The sequence below is a fragment of the Nesoenas mayeri genome (genome assembly GCF_963082525.1).
Source record: "Nesoenas mayeri genome assembly, chromosome: 1".
Taxonomy (NCBI): domain Eukaryota; kingdom Metazoa; phylum Chordata; class Aves; order Columbiformes; family Columbidae; genus Nesoenas; species Nesoenas mayeri.
In genome coordinates this window covers 7239744-7254205 of record NC_137541.1, presented here as the reverse complement: position 1 = coordinate 7254205, position 14462 = coordinate 7239744, and the positions used below count along the sequence as shown (strand labels likewise).

General features: G+C 40.2%; 1 protein-coding gene across 2 annotated transcripts in view; it reads left to right on the top strand.

Moving 5' to 3' along the window:
* Positions 1 to 317: 317 nt before the first annotated feature.
* The window catches only part of USP6NL (USP6 N-terminal like), a 130348-nt gene continuing 116203 nt past the window's right edge, over positions 318 to 14462 (top strand). The window contains exons 1-2 of one of the 2 annotated variants that reach the window (XM_080351779.1): positions 318 to 412; positions 5317 to 5406. In XM_080351779.1, coding sequence (XP_080207905.1) covers positions 5403 to 5406 — 4 coding nt within the window. In that variant the 5' untranslated portion in view covers positions 318 to 412; positions 5317 to 5402. Of the gene's footprint in view, positions 413 to 734; positions 837 to 5316; positions 5407 to 14462 lie in introns of those variants that run through there. The other variant, XM_080351780.1, reaches the window with a different exon arrangement.

Genomic DNA, 14462 nt, shown 5'->3' with positions numbered 1-14462 from the left:
GCCTCAGAGCTGACGCACGGGCCCAGCTCGCAGCTCCTGAGCTGGGTGTTGTGGGCGGCACGGGGGCCAAACGCCTCAGTCCCGCCGGGTCCCCACCGCTCCGGCTGCCGGAGCAGCGCCGGCCTCGGCCAGGGACGGCTCGTTGCGAGCCCAAGATGGCGGCGGCGGGAACTGAGAGCGCCAACCGCCCGGGAACCCCGCGCCTCGTTGTGAGTCCAAGATGGCGGCGGGTCAGCCCTGTGGGCCGGCGGGGGAGGGGCGGGGGCGGGGTGGGTTTCCATAGCGGCGGCCGCTGGTGTCACACGGGGGCACTTCCTGGTTGGAGGCCGCCGGTCCTGGGGCAGCAAGCGGGGAAGTGCCGCTGGGGAGGAGGCGGACGGAGGCCCCGGAAGGAGGAGGAAGCCGAGCAAAGGTAGGGGCGCGCCGGGACGTCCGGCCATTGTGCAGCTCCCAGCGGGGTGGGCGTCTGGACCTTTCCATTCCCGGGGTGCGTGTGTGTTGGGGGGCACACCGCGCCGGACCTCTCCATTGAAGCGGGCGGGGTGGGATCCAGTTCCTAGAGAGCTGAGGGGAGGCGGGTCATACCATCCTCCCCCGGGGGGGAGCCTGGGCAGCGCACACCCCCCGCAGGGCTGGGGAGGTGGAAGAGGCGGGAGCCGGCTCCCGGAGGGTACCGGGGTGCTTCAGACTGTTCCATTCCCAGCGGAGGGGTGTGTGTGCTTGGACGGTCCTTACTATTTCTGATGGGAGGGGGCAGCGTGTGGGGAGCTCCGAGCGGAGGCGGCTGAGCCGGGAGTGCTGGGGGAGCCCCCGGAAAGCCCCGTTGGGGTCCCATTGTAAGGCTTGAGGGAGGTGTGGCTGCGGTGGGGGGGGGTCGCCCCGGGAAAAGGCGGCCCCAGGCAGGGGGTGGGCTCCCCTCACGGTAATGGGGGCTGTGGGGGCTGGGGACTCTGCAGGCACAATGGGGATTAGGAGTCGAGGGTGGGGTAGTGTGTGCTTGGGGGGGTCGCAGCTGTGGTCAGACACCCCTTGTGACCCCTGTTTTCTGTCAAGGTGAGAGGCTGTAATACCAGCTTCTTGAGCAGGGAGGTTTTGGGTGGCTGAGCCCTCCTTTTAATGTGACTTTCTGGCACCGCCGCCTTTCTGTACCCGCTCCCTCCTTTGCTCTTCGCGATACCTCAGGTGTGTGGTGACAAGTGGCGGGTACAGGAGGGGCCGCAGACCCCAGTGCTTCCCTCAGTCTCCATAACCCCCACTTGAGACCATCAGCCAAACAGCCAAATATCGGCTGTTTCGGGTTCTTTCTGCCGTGTGGATGTTGCCCGTAGGAAACCACCGCGGCCATTGAACCGCCAGCTGAACGAGAGTCAAGAGGCGGCTTCAAAACGCTGTCGCCAAACTCCTGTACCAGTCGTTCGCCCGCGAACACTTGAGAATAACTTTCTTTGTGCCGCTCTCTGCTTGGAGCAGCTGCACAGAAACTGCCTGTGAGCGTGGCTGGTGTTCAGCTTTCGCTGAATTGCACAGCGCAATGAAAGCAAATGTGCATCTGTCTCGTTCGCAACAAATGCATTTTTGTGGAGGGTCAGTTGAGTGAGAATACTTGTATTAAATGATTGTGCTCTGTGGTTATTTAGCTCGGTGTGTTCCCCGCCATAGAGAACTGCTGTGTGACAGCCGAAACTCCAGCTCTGCCAGGCGGGTGGACGTGAAAATACAGCGGCCAATCAGCACAGCCTGAAACTAAAACCAATTTGCTTCAACGCTTTGTAGTGTAAATATTCCTGCTATGAACAAAGAGGAGGGTGTGCCCTGCTGTTTGTTTCATTTGTACTTTTATGTGCTTCCTCATTTGTGGCCGGTGAATGATTTTGTGCAGGTTCTTCAACTGGAGTAGACTTATTTTGTTGCAAGTTTTACATTTGCACCGTCTTGGGGCATTTTACTGAGCTGGGAAGCTCAGGAGCTTGCTGCTATATTAGGAATTTTGATTATATTCTTTTTAATAGCCACGGTCTTAAGCGACTTAGTTTTGCTTCTTTTTAACTTCTGTTGTTGCTGATTGTAACTTTGTCGTTAATTCAACTTGGATGCGGTGTGAAATAATCACTTAGTAGAACTGCGTTTTAACCAGCTGTTCTTTTGCTCTCTGATTATACAATATGGAAACCAATCATTTCAAAGCTTAAAAACATGTGCTTCTGAGATGCCTGTATTTGTTTTCGTTGAGGGGGGATAACATTTTGGTTTAAAGAAGAAAGAAAATGATAGTAAAATAAGGATTTGTGCCAGGTGTGTGTGTGTGTACATGTTGCTCCTGTGATTTCTGCTTCTTCGGAAGTGGGGTATAAATTCATAATGTTCACTCCTGAGCGTTGAACAGATACACACAGACTAGACCTGGATCTTAATTGCCAGCTTAAAGGAAAATCTTTTATCTAGATAGAGTCATTGTGCGTAGAATTATCATATGCTGTCATTTACTTGCAATCTGGCTCATATTAAGTATCCTGAAACAGTATTGGGTGAAAAAAGAGACCTGGCACCGAGTGTGGAAACAGATAATTTGTTGTACACCTTCAAATTCAATTACTAATAATAAAGAGGTTCTCTCACTGGAGGTATTCCTTTCAAATCTAAGTCAAAATGCTGATAGTTTCACAACTACTCGAGGTAAATACCACCCAGGGCTGGTAGGTGTGTGTTAGTAGAGGAAATACTAGGCGGAATACAAGGGTTAGCTCTTCAGGAAAAGAGACGGATCAAAGGTATGTGTGTGGTGGTGTTTTTTTTTTAAATTTTATTGCCTTGTTAATTGCGAGGAAAAGCATAAAGGACGTCGGGTACTATTTTGAATAAAAAGGCAGTTTTTCCAAGATGTTATCTTTCAGCAAGACACTCAACAACTAATAGTTGTTCTTTCTCTGTTGTGTTGTAGTTGGCGGTGTTTCTGTGCAGGAGAGAGCCCTGCAAGCATTGCAATAAATCAGGTTGTTGGCTGAGAGAGCTGAGTGATAACTGTTTAGTTTCTCACTCACATCCTTAGGAAAAGCATCAATATTGTTATGCAGTAGAAAGTACAGACTTTCAGACTTTTCCTGACTTTCCAATACTGCTTGCTATTACTTTATCTGAAATTACAGATTAAAAGATGAAACTTCCCTTTTTTAAGCACTTTCTAATAGTCAAATAGCCTTTAGCAAGATGATAAAGTTGTGAAAGAGGGAAATTTTATAAAGGACATATGCGGCGTTATTTCAAAGAACAAAAACTGAATTAAACTGGAAGTCTGTATTGGCTTGTATTAGCAATAACTAGGATAGGTGAGATAGTGACATTTAAGATCTGGAAGTCGGAGTTCAAGTTGCTGTGGTGTACAGAACATTTTCTTGTCATGGTTATGATGTATGTTTTAAGGTAGTATATAGATGCTATGTTCTCCCCTACTTATTTCATTAGTGTTATATAACTAGATTCTTATAAATGATATGGTGCATAGTGATGCTATTATTAGCCTTAAGTGGTTTTTAGAACTGATGTGGTTTTTTCTTTTCCTAATGATCAGCCTTTTCCTGTACATACACACAATAAAATGTCATGCAACATGGTGTCTCTGAGGCAGAGTATTGTTAGTTCGTGTTTACAAAACTAAGGTGAGACTATACCTGTGGAAAATCCAGTTGAACAGGAGACTCCGGTCTTCTAGTTGACTCTGCGTATGACTGAGGAACAATTTGGGCCCAAATGTGGTGTGGAGCTCTGGTCGAAAGTGCTTTGGCCCTGGGTTGAGGGCTGTCTGGGTGACTCGTTTGCTGTTCTTAATAGCTGTAATTAGTTCAGTAAATAATTAAGCGCTATGGAAGTTGTATTTGATAATTTTGACATCAGTAATCAAAAGGAAGCTGACAAGACTGCTGTTCTAATGATGTTTTAACCACTTTATTTTTGATGAGGCTGTGTGTGCCTCAGTGTTTAATTTAGCAGCCATTCAGAGAAAATTGACAGGACCTGCAATTCAAACTGTTATTTAGTGGTTGCACCATCTCACAGCTTTGTGTTTATCTGTGATTTTTTTAGAACGTTTGCATACGTATTTCTCCAGCACAATACCATTTCCTTTGCCTATTAAGCCTCCACCCCATGTTACTTTTTCAACGCAAAAAAGGTTGATTGTAATTTTCAGTTTGCAGCGTTACCAAAGGCTTCCTTTTGGCAGCTGGACCTTTTTGTGATGTGAATCCAGTCCATTGCTGGTTTCTCTACTCCTCTGGCCTGTGCTGTTAGTCCGTAAATGTTATACAAAGTCATACTTGAGAAGAAGATATTTTCTTTTGTCTTTTTAAATTTTATTTTATTTTTTTAACATTAAGAGATCAGGAGAGTTGAGACTTGAAATCTGAGTCAGAACAAGATATTATCTGGCTGAATTAGCACAAGTGGTCGGGTTCAGCAAGTTCTTAATGGTTCTGAAAGAGGAAATAAATCACACAATATTCCTTAATTTACAGAAACTATTTGTGTGGATATTAGAGGAAAACTTTATCGCTTAATAGATATGTGTGATTGCCTTTTTTTTTCATCTCAGCCATGAGCTGAAGTTACTTTAGTTTCACTGTTCTATCAGATTTGTATAAATTTGCTTTTAGCAGCAAGATAGAGATGATATAATACATTTTCCAAAATATACTTGCTGTGCTGTCATTGTCAGAGGTTAAAACCTCTATATTTCGCTTCAGGGAGAACCAGGCACATTGTTAGTGAATCCATAACTGTCTTAGTTGGTTATTTTTGTTAAATTTTGATTATGAATTGACTGATGTGATGGTTTACAGTTGCTAGAAATGGGAACTGAGGAGGAAGTGTTGGAGCCTAATGCCAACCCATGCTTATTTATTTACTTGTAGAGCTTGTGTTTTAAAGAGCATCTTCATGTCGCATCTTCTTGCAAGCTGAGGTTGCTGAAGGAAAATACTACTTTAGTATTTTCAGTTGCCATGTCTGTATTGTAGTCTTGTACTATTAACTTCTGAAAAATGTTTGTTATCTTTTGGGAGCCTTTATGTTTTATGAACCAGCACATGCACGAGTTCATAATATGAATGTTAGAAGAAAGTACATGTTTTGACTTTATATGCTTCAAAATATATCCATAAGCAGTGAAGTTCCTCAGGCATAACAAATACATCTTTGTGTTCTTTTTTGTTTTTTAATGAGGATGAAAAGATAGTAGGAAAGACAGTTAATATATTAACATTTATTCTAGTTATTTCAAGTTGAAAAATTAACTTGTCTCTTTTATTTTCCTGCTGTCATCAGGACATGTATACCTCTGGGAAACCTTCTCCAACAAGAGACTTTGCTTCAAGACCCGTCTTGGATTATATGCAGAGAAGTTTCCAGTCATGAGTGAGTAGATATGTTTATTTAAGAAAAAAGAAACTCTTCGTTTGCAGTTTAGAAGAAATGTGCTTCTGTAGTGGCTTTTGGAAGGTGATTCTTCCTCAAAAATGTTCATACTGAATTTTATCTCTTCAGTCCTTTAAAAATAACCAAATATAGCTGACATTTGGCAGACGGTGTTCTTAATGTGCGAATTTTTGATCAATGTGTGCTCTGTAAGGCTTCTGTGTTGGTAGTCTGGTTTCATTTTCAAGAAGGTGCATTCTGTAACAAGCTGATGTTTGGTTTTTTTGCAGTATAAATAAAACATGTAACTCGGGGGGGGGAAAGGGGGGGAATGTTTCGGGTTTGCTAAGGACTCCAAAATATGTGACCATCCAGTAAATTAAATTAGCTGGTAAAAATCCAACCTAAAATGAATGGACTTCATTTTAAGGGGAAAAAATAAATATATTACTCAAATTCCAGTATAGAGGTCTGATCCCAAAGGAATTTTGGCATGTGTGGAAAGATCTGAGCCATAGAAAACTGCGATTTAAGATCTGTTTTGGTTGGAAAAAACAGGTGAAAGGCACCAGAAGTTTTGTTTTAGGCCATATCTGATGGGTAAAAGAATCTCTTTTTAGCCAACTGTTTTGAGTGTCTAAAGGTCTTTCATAGGTTTTATGGATGTGAGACTTTGTAATATAATTATTGGCAGCAACATCACCTACCTCTCCATCGTGTAGAATAAGGATACAACTTCATATGCACAGGAACTGTATAATGTAGCTCAGTTTCAACACAACTGTACTGAATCTGTTTGAGAACTAGCATCTAGTTTGTAGGATAATTATAACTTATGTTAGTAAAATAAGAATCTTTGATTTTCTGGGAGGAAGTGAGTGAAGAAAATTGTTGGTTAAATTCCTTGTCAAACTAAATGAAAAATGACTGTTCATGTCATCTGGAAGAAAAAAAAGAATGATGAAGGACAGGGTTGCTAAATGCAGCAAAGGAAGAAATACACCAAAAAAACAAGACTGAAAGAATTGCTGAAGTGCAGGGTTCATGCTTAGTGTACATAGAACAATTTTAATATTTATATAGGATTATATCTGTTTTAGCTTTCATATTGCTGTTCATACGTGTTTACTTTCTGACGTTCAAAGTATTTACTGTACTGCATAGATGACAACTTTACAAGCAGTTATTCAAGTACCTGAATATCCTGATCTGGCAAACACTACTATATTCATATTTATATTTTTTTTTATAGAGCATCTCATGTGCTTAAACATAATGAATAAGTGTCTTTTTAGCTTTTGAATCATGGTGTGTTAAGTGTGACTCACTGAGGTGTAGCTGTGATGTTGGTGGTTTGAGTACAACAAATACTGTCATGACTTGAGCAAAACATTATTGATATTGGTGAGATTTTGACTTGATTCTAGACCGGAGAGTTTAGCTTTACATGAGCAAGAACGAAGACCCGTATTCAAAGTACTCTGGCAATACTTTTTGTGGTGATTAATAATAATGTTATTCAAAATACAGTCTCTTCTTTGCAGGACACTACATTCCTGTGGTAGATTAGGTGCTTAAATCCATGCTAAGTGATTGGCTTCAAGGGCACAAACGAAAACGCTGCGTTTTCTTGAAAATATGGTTCAGCTCGGGTAGAATTTCTTGGTTTACAGTTTGCTTCAGAGGAACTGGAACTATAAGTATGGTCTACATAGTTTTAGGCTCCTCTCTACTAAGTACCTCAGTCTCAAAGGTCTTTATCATCTTATGAAGATGCATTTATTTGCATAGTTCTGTAACAGGTAGGCTTATTCACAAGGTCTGTGGGCACCTAGAATTGCTAGATGTGTTTGAAGTGATGGGAGTGTCCGGTATTCCGAATGTGCGCATCACCTGGTGTAATTCAAACCCCAAATCTATCTAAAATGTGAGAATGTCAAACTTAGGAAGGCTAATAACTTCTTGGTTGATAAATTCAGGATACTGTTACGTGAAGGCTACATTATAGAATCCTACTTGTTGTTTTCTTGTGATACACTTGATGCAATATATATTTCCCTTGCTGTTTGTGAAGGGCTTTTCCACGCTCTCAGTCCTACAATGATTAAATACCTTTTATAATATCTACTCTAAATTTATTCACAGGCAGTTCATATCTATTTGGTTTTCTGCCAGCCTTATTCACTCATTTAAAAAGCAATTTTTACCTTGTATCATATTTGTCATTTCAGCAGCTTGTTACATAGAGCATATTATTTTATTGAAACAGCATGTAGAAGTAAATTTGTAGTATGTTGGTACTTAAGAAGCACCCACAAGCTTATTTTTAAGCAAATGATGAGTTAATTTATTTTGGAAAGTGACTAGGGGAACTCCTGCTGTTGTATACGTTTTAATAGTTATCAGGTGTGTAGGTAAATGCTTCAGATCCTGTTGTACCAGTTCTTCTCCAATATTGGGGAAGAGTATTGACGGAATTGCCAAGTCCACCATTCCTGGTAGTTGTTTTTAATTGTTGGGTAATACAGAGAATCTGAAAAGGTGTTAAAACTGAGGCATTCTCTCTTAACGCTCTTATTACTGTGATCTGCCTTTATATATATAATAAATAAGACAAACATGTATTTCAAATTATATTTTAACATTGTGTGCCCCATAGGACAGTGAGGTCACATGCTTCAATTGTGGGTAAGAGTATACAGCGTAGCTAAGTTAGATTGATTTTGATTTACCATTTAACAGGTAACTTGTCAGAGAAACCTTGGCTGTATGTAACCTGGCTACAACGTCACATCACAGAAAGAGTGGGTTGAATTTTCTACGTTTTTGCCCGGTTGTTGACATTTAGCTGTCAGAAAGCTTGTAGTGTCATGACAAATTCTTATGATTATGAACTGCGTTTGGGAGTTTCCCTGTGCATTGTCCTTTGAAGAAAGGTCAGTGCACTGAACTTACTCGAGTGCCTCCAATGAACTCAGTTTGCAAACAATTAAAATAAATGTTAGTACATACTATTGCAACAAGCTGCTGACATCTTCATTTTTCACCCCCCTTAAATATATGGGATAAATTGTACAGAATAATTCTTTCTAGCTTTGGCTTTCTGCTCTTAGTTTTGTTCCCCACACCCTAAAAACACTACTTGCAATTGGGAAGTTAAGCTGCTATTCTTCAGTATTGTCTCTTCAGGTTTTCCTTGCGATGGGCTGAGGGCAGGAGCACATTTTGTGTGTTTGGAAGAGATGCTGTGCGATGTAACCTTAGATTTTGAAAATGGTCAGTGTGGCCTGGTAGTGAGGTGGGAAACCTTTTGCTTCACCAGTTCAAATCAAGACCACAATGGTGTGATTAAAGGCTCCTTCTGTTTGATGGCTGGTTATTTGTCTTGACCTCTCATTACAGCTGGCTTTCTAGTTTGTGTTCACCGAGGAACCTTAGGGTTTTGTGATTTCTAAAAGCGAGTTTTCTGTTCGTTCTTTTTGAGTTCTCGTAGTGTGCGTAAAGAAATAGTTTTGGCTGTTGCTTTCTTTGTTTACGGGCAATAAACTTGGGAATTAAAACAAATGTTAAGGTCAGCCTTAATAGATAATATAACGCTTTAGCAAGTATGTGTTGTTATTCCTACGCTTGCAACAGAGAAACGTGTGTTCTGGGCTTTTCTAAAACTTTCCACGCTAAGAAAAGTCTGTTTGGTTAAGGCTGGGTCAGTTTTCCCCCCTCACTTCCAGCCTCCCCTCCTTCCATGCCAGAATGAATTTGTAGTGAACTGAGGACAAGTCAAACTGTTCACAAAATAACTGCTGGGAAATGGACAATTTTTTGAGGCTTACAGAAAGTGTAAGGTGCCTGTGCATTTTGTGTATTTTAGAGTAAAGTGTTGCAAATGACAAAGCTGATCTGTGTTGTTTAAGAGGCTTTTTAGTCATCAGTTCTTTTCAGTGAGCTGAGATTTGAAGAAAGGAAAACAACCTAAGTTCTGATTCATACATAAAACTGCATGCTGGGGAAGGAAAGCTTAGAATGAAGCTAAAATTTCTTTAAAATGAAATACAACAATAAGTAGCTAAAGGGTGTTGGATTATTATGTTACATGCTAAGTTTTTATTTTATCTTTTGAAACATGCACCCTGAAAACTCGTTTATAAAATTCAAGCTTGAAGATACCGTCTGTAAAGTGTGTTCTCTAACAATTGATTTCACAGCACAACTATCTTCTAATCTTTAGAGATATTGTGACTTGAGAAATACAGAAGAAGCTGTTGTGTCCTAGGTCATCTTTACTGAAATATGAAACAGTCATTCTTTAGGAAAAACTGAAGATCTGAGTGGCAAAGAATTGCAGGACATGGGGGATAAAAAGGAATAATGCAGATTTGAAGAAGCTTAGTTTGAAGACTTGGGATGTGTTCAAAATATTTAAAGAATTAAATAATAGTAACCACCCCTGCAAAATGACTATCTGGAAAAGAATGAAACCCACAAGATACTTAAAAAAGCTACTGTATATTAACAACCCCATAAAAATTACTTCATTAATAACATTAGTATGCTCTATTTTTTCTTGAAACTGTCAGGAGAATTTGCCCCTGTATGTAACTGTATTGACGCATGAATGCTTGGATCAGAAGTAGTGTAGTCACTGTTTTTTTTTTTTGTGGTGGGAAGATGAAGCATGAAAAATACACATATCCTAAGTTGTTTGGCTCCTGAACCTGGTGGTCAGGAGAAGTGCTTCCCATTCTTGATCTTGCTTCGCTTTTATTCTTCTGTGTTGTCTTAACTTTTCACTTCTGCTCTCTTCAGATGCTGCTGGTTAATCCTGGATCTGCTGGGTGTCTGCTTGGGTAGCGCAGCTCATACTTGAGAGAGACGATCAGCAAGGGTGCTAGAGAGAGTTTTCTAACTGAAACCACAGATTCAGAGGTCAATGAGTTACAGAAAGTCGTACGGACTTGTGGAAAAGCTTTGAATGAAGCTGAGTTTCGTTAAAACGGTCTGGCCTGCAGGAGTCAAGGCTGAACTGAGGGTCTTGAAAATTCTGTGACCCCCCCCTTTAAAATGTTGCACTTTCCAATCGAGGGGGGTGGTGGCCTTTCCCTGTTGGAATTTTTGCATTTTTCCTCCTTGCACAAGCATTCCTGAGGTTGATTTGCGTGGGGTGGGCTCCCTGAGCTGCTTTCTGCATAGCTGTAAATGCAGGGAGAGAAGTGCAGGGGTGAGAATCAGTGGTCGGAGGGTGAGACTGTCCTTTCCAGTGTGAAATGTGTTTTTCCCATGCCTGAAATGTGTATGAACTGTAGTTTAAGTTGTTTAGGAACGTAGTCATCTTAGGCTTCTTCTACACGAAGTGAGGAGAAGCGTCTCCAGAGGGCTAATCAGATCTTGGATGACCCAGTTTCTCACCAACGCTGTAATTAACCTGCTCCTCTAAATACAGAGGGTGCATTAGTCGCAATAAAACATAAACCCAAATACTTTACATGCACAGAACTGATGATGAAATGTAGGCATGTTAATAGAAACCTACTTGTTTTCTTAATATTCACATTTGATGATGTTGGATTTCTTGTTATTTATTCAGCTGACATAATGTTGCAACTTCTCAGACCTTGTGAGGTTTTTTTTTCCTGATAGTACAGCTATTTAAATATATCAGAACACAAACGAAAGCTTTTTGTAATTTGTCTGCATTTAAACAGACTTTTAACCATTTTTGATCACTTTAGGATACATGGGACTGGTAAGCTGGCTTTCCTTGCCCTTAGAATTTATTCAGATTGAAGAGGAAGACAAACATTTGTGAGTTTTGTTCTGTCACTTTTTTAACCGAACAAAACAAATCTTCAATCTCCATAGACTTATAAAGCCACTTTTTCTTAAGCTTTGCAGGTGGTTGCAGCTACTAAAAATGTATTTATTGCATTCAGAAACTGTGCTTCAGATGATACGTACAAGTTCAGTAGTCTCACTTTCTGTAAGGTGAACAGGCACTGTGTAGTGTTTACTGTTAGTTAATAATGTATAGTAAGGCTAAATTTTTTAAAACCCTTTGCATATATTTCAAACACATTTTAACTAATATACGTGTATATTATTATACATATATTTTGTTTTGCCATAAATGGAACTTCAAGGCTATCTTATTTCAGTTGGGCTTTCTCCCTGTGGGATTAAATTGATGGTCAGATTGATGGGGTTTCTCTAAATTAGTTAGTCCAACATGACACCTGTGTTTAAACCGATGTAATTTCTGTTTGTAAACCAAGATGTTGGCACTGGCAGGAAACTATTGTTGGTTTTGAACTGACAGGAGACTTGTGGCAGGAAAATTACCATCCTGAATGTAATTGAAGTACCAGCCTTTTTGTATACACGTTTATTGCTCCCTGAATATGTCCTTTATAGACACTGGCACTTGACATCTATTCTGTTGTGTTTGCAATGAAAATTAAGGTTGGATTATTTACAAATTATTTACTTCGTGCCAATGTAACTCTGTGTGTGCACCCAAAATAGTGAAGATTATATAAATATATTTATAATATTTTTATATTTAAACATTCATTTACATATTACACTTGCATTACATATTTATATATAATTTTTATTTATATTATAAATTATGTACTTACATGAAATATATAACAATTACTTTATTTATGTGTTTCTATATAGCGGGACGGAGTCCTCTTTCTAAATTTGTCTGCCTCTTACTCTTTTGATTGATGGGCAGTAAGGACCGCTTAATTTTTCTTGCTAATTAGTGTACACGGAAGTACGTACCTTTGGCATAATATTCTCCTGTTACAGTTATTTTTAAATTTAAATCTTAGTTTTTGGGCCTATCTCTGTAGTTCTTTATATAGAACGTTGCACAATAATGCCTTTATTGCTGGTCTTCGCTAGTCCTGCAGCAGAACACTGTAACCTTGTTCTCTGGGGTGAGTATCAAGTATCCACCGCTATGTAAGCAATTCATATTTCTGCGATCCTATTCATCCTGTGATAAGTTGAGGGTGGCATTCAAGTACATTCCAAAGCAGGGAAGGATGCAGAAACTCACGGCTAAAATACAAGTGAAAAGTGAGAGCTATAAATGTAGATGTTTGGACAGGCACCCCCTCTCTGCATGAGGCACTGTATAGACACAGAGCAATGTTCTATTAATACTTACTGCAGAGAGGACTCTTTGAGGCTTCAGTTTTAAGCTTCCTAGTGGTGTTATCATTTCCTATTGTATTAGAGAATTCACATAACAACAGCTGAGTCAGCTGAAGGATCAGAAATGGGCTGAAGACGACTTCTTTTTTCCAACAGCCGTGTTAAGTGAGGTTTTCAGAAGACTTTCCTTGCCCGTTGTGAGTCATGTTGTTCTCTCCGTACAAATGATTGAATAATACGCACCACTGTGTTGGAAAAGTGAAGCTGGTGCTGCTCATTACTGTACCTTTTATCACAGATAAGAAAAACAATGAGCCGCAGCCTCATTTTATGTTATATTATCTATGTTCATATTCAAGAAATAAAACACATGATTTACAAGATGTGTGGCTATTTTAAGCTAAACTGACCCATGTTTCAAGAAAACCTGCTCTGAAATTCTGTACCCAATTTTTGATAGAGAACAACCTCTTTGATTTGTAGCAGGGACGGAAAACATTCAGCATTGTTGCCATAAGTGGGGTTATGCAAGTAGTCCCAGCAGGATGACCGGCTCCATGACTGACTCTGTGTTTGTTTAAATTTAAGATCTTTTCTTTACTTAACCTCTCCAATCCCTTGTCCTTTCAGTGTCTCAAGGATGGTTGCAGATGTTTGTGTAAACGAAGCAGCTACACTTAGGTAATATCTTATCACTCAACTGATTATAAGGTTCGTTTAATCTCTCATTGCAAAATAACCCCCTATAATTAAGATACTTTAATTCTTAAAATTATTTGTGAGCCTGACAAGATAGCACTGGATGTTTTTCAAGGCTCTTGGAATGTCAGTACCTGTCCTACTCAAAGTATCTGAGATGGGTAGAAAACTCTGCAGGACTTCCAGACCAGTTTGTGAAGCTGGTGTGTTGAGGTTTCTATTTCTTTTTTTCTTCTTTTTTTGAAATATTATTTTCCTCCTGCCTTATTTTGTGCAACATAATCATTTCTGGAAGGGAAGGCACAGCAACATGCTGCAGAATCTCCAGTGCTTTTCAGCAGTGCAGTCATTAGTCTAATAGATCACTAATATCAAAAGGCACTTTGTTTTAATAAAGCACTTTGGTTTGCCGTAGGAGAGGATTCTTGAATGCAGCCTTTCTGTTTCACCCTTGAAAAGCTCTTTGAAAACCTGCCTAGTTCCGTGGTAGTGCTGAAAGGCTCGCTCAGAGCCCTTTTGAGCAGGAGTCAGACTTTCCAGAAATTTTAGAGACATAAGGAAATATGTCTCTCACCAGAATGTGTTCTGTTTTTGTTCAATATAAAGCCTTTTCCTTCTCTTATTAATTTATTTATTTATTTTTGGTATTAGAAATCCGTACAACGTTATGTGAGGAGCATTATTTTGTGCTGCAGCTATTTCTGAGTTGTACAAACACTTCGATGACACAACCCTCCTTCCCTGCCCTCCCCAAACTTACTTTTTGGAGGTGATGCTCTGTTCTCATCAGCGATCCTGCACTACAGCCGTATTTTGTCTGTTCTCCAGATCCCGCTTGCCTTGCACACTCCAGAGCAGTTCTATTTCATATTACTTTATATCTGGTTGTAAAACATCAGACATTCTCTTACTTCCCCCCAGTTACAGCAAGGTACTGTAAGAGTGTTTGAAGGACGTTGGGGTTGGTCTTGGAGGATGGGAGAGGAAAAAGTGGGTTTATAGTTTGCCTTGAAAAGTTTAGGTGCAAACTGAAAAGTTTAAATTTTGCTTTTTATTTCCTCTCCAATTCCTCCCCGCACAAAAATCTTCCTATGCTGGAAACAGTGATAAAGATGTCTTTCATTTTTTATTTAACTGTGTGGTAGGAATGTACTTTTTAGAGCTAAGTCTAAGGAGTCGCTTTTAGTGACGTTTCA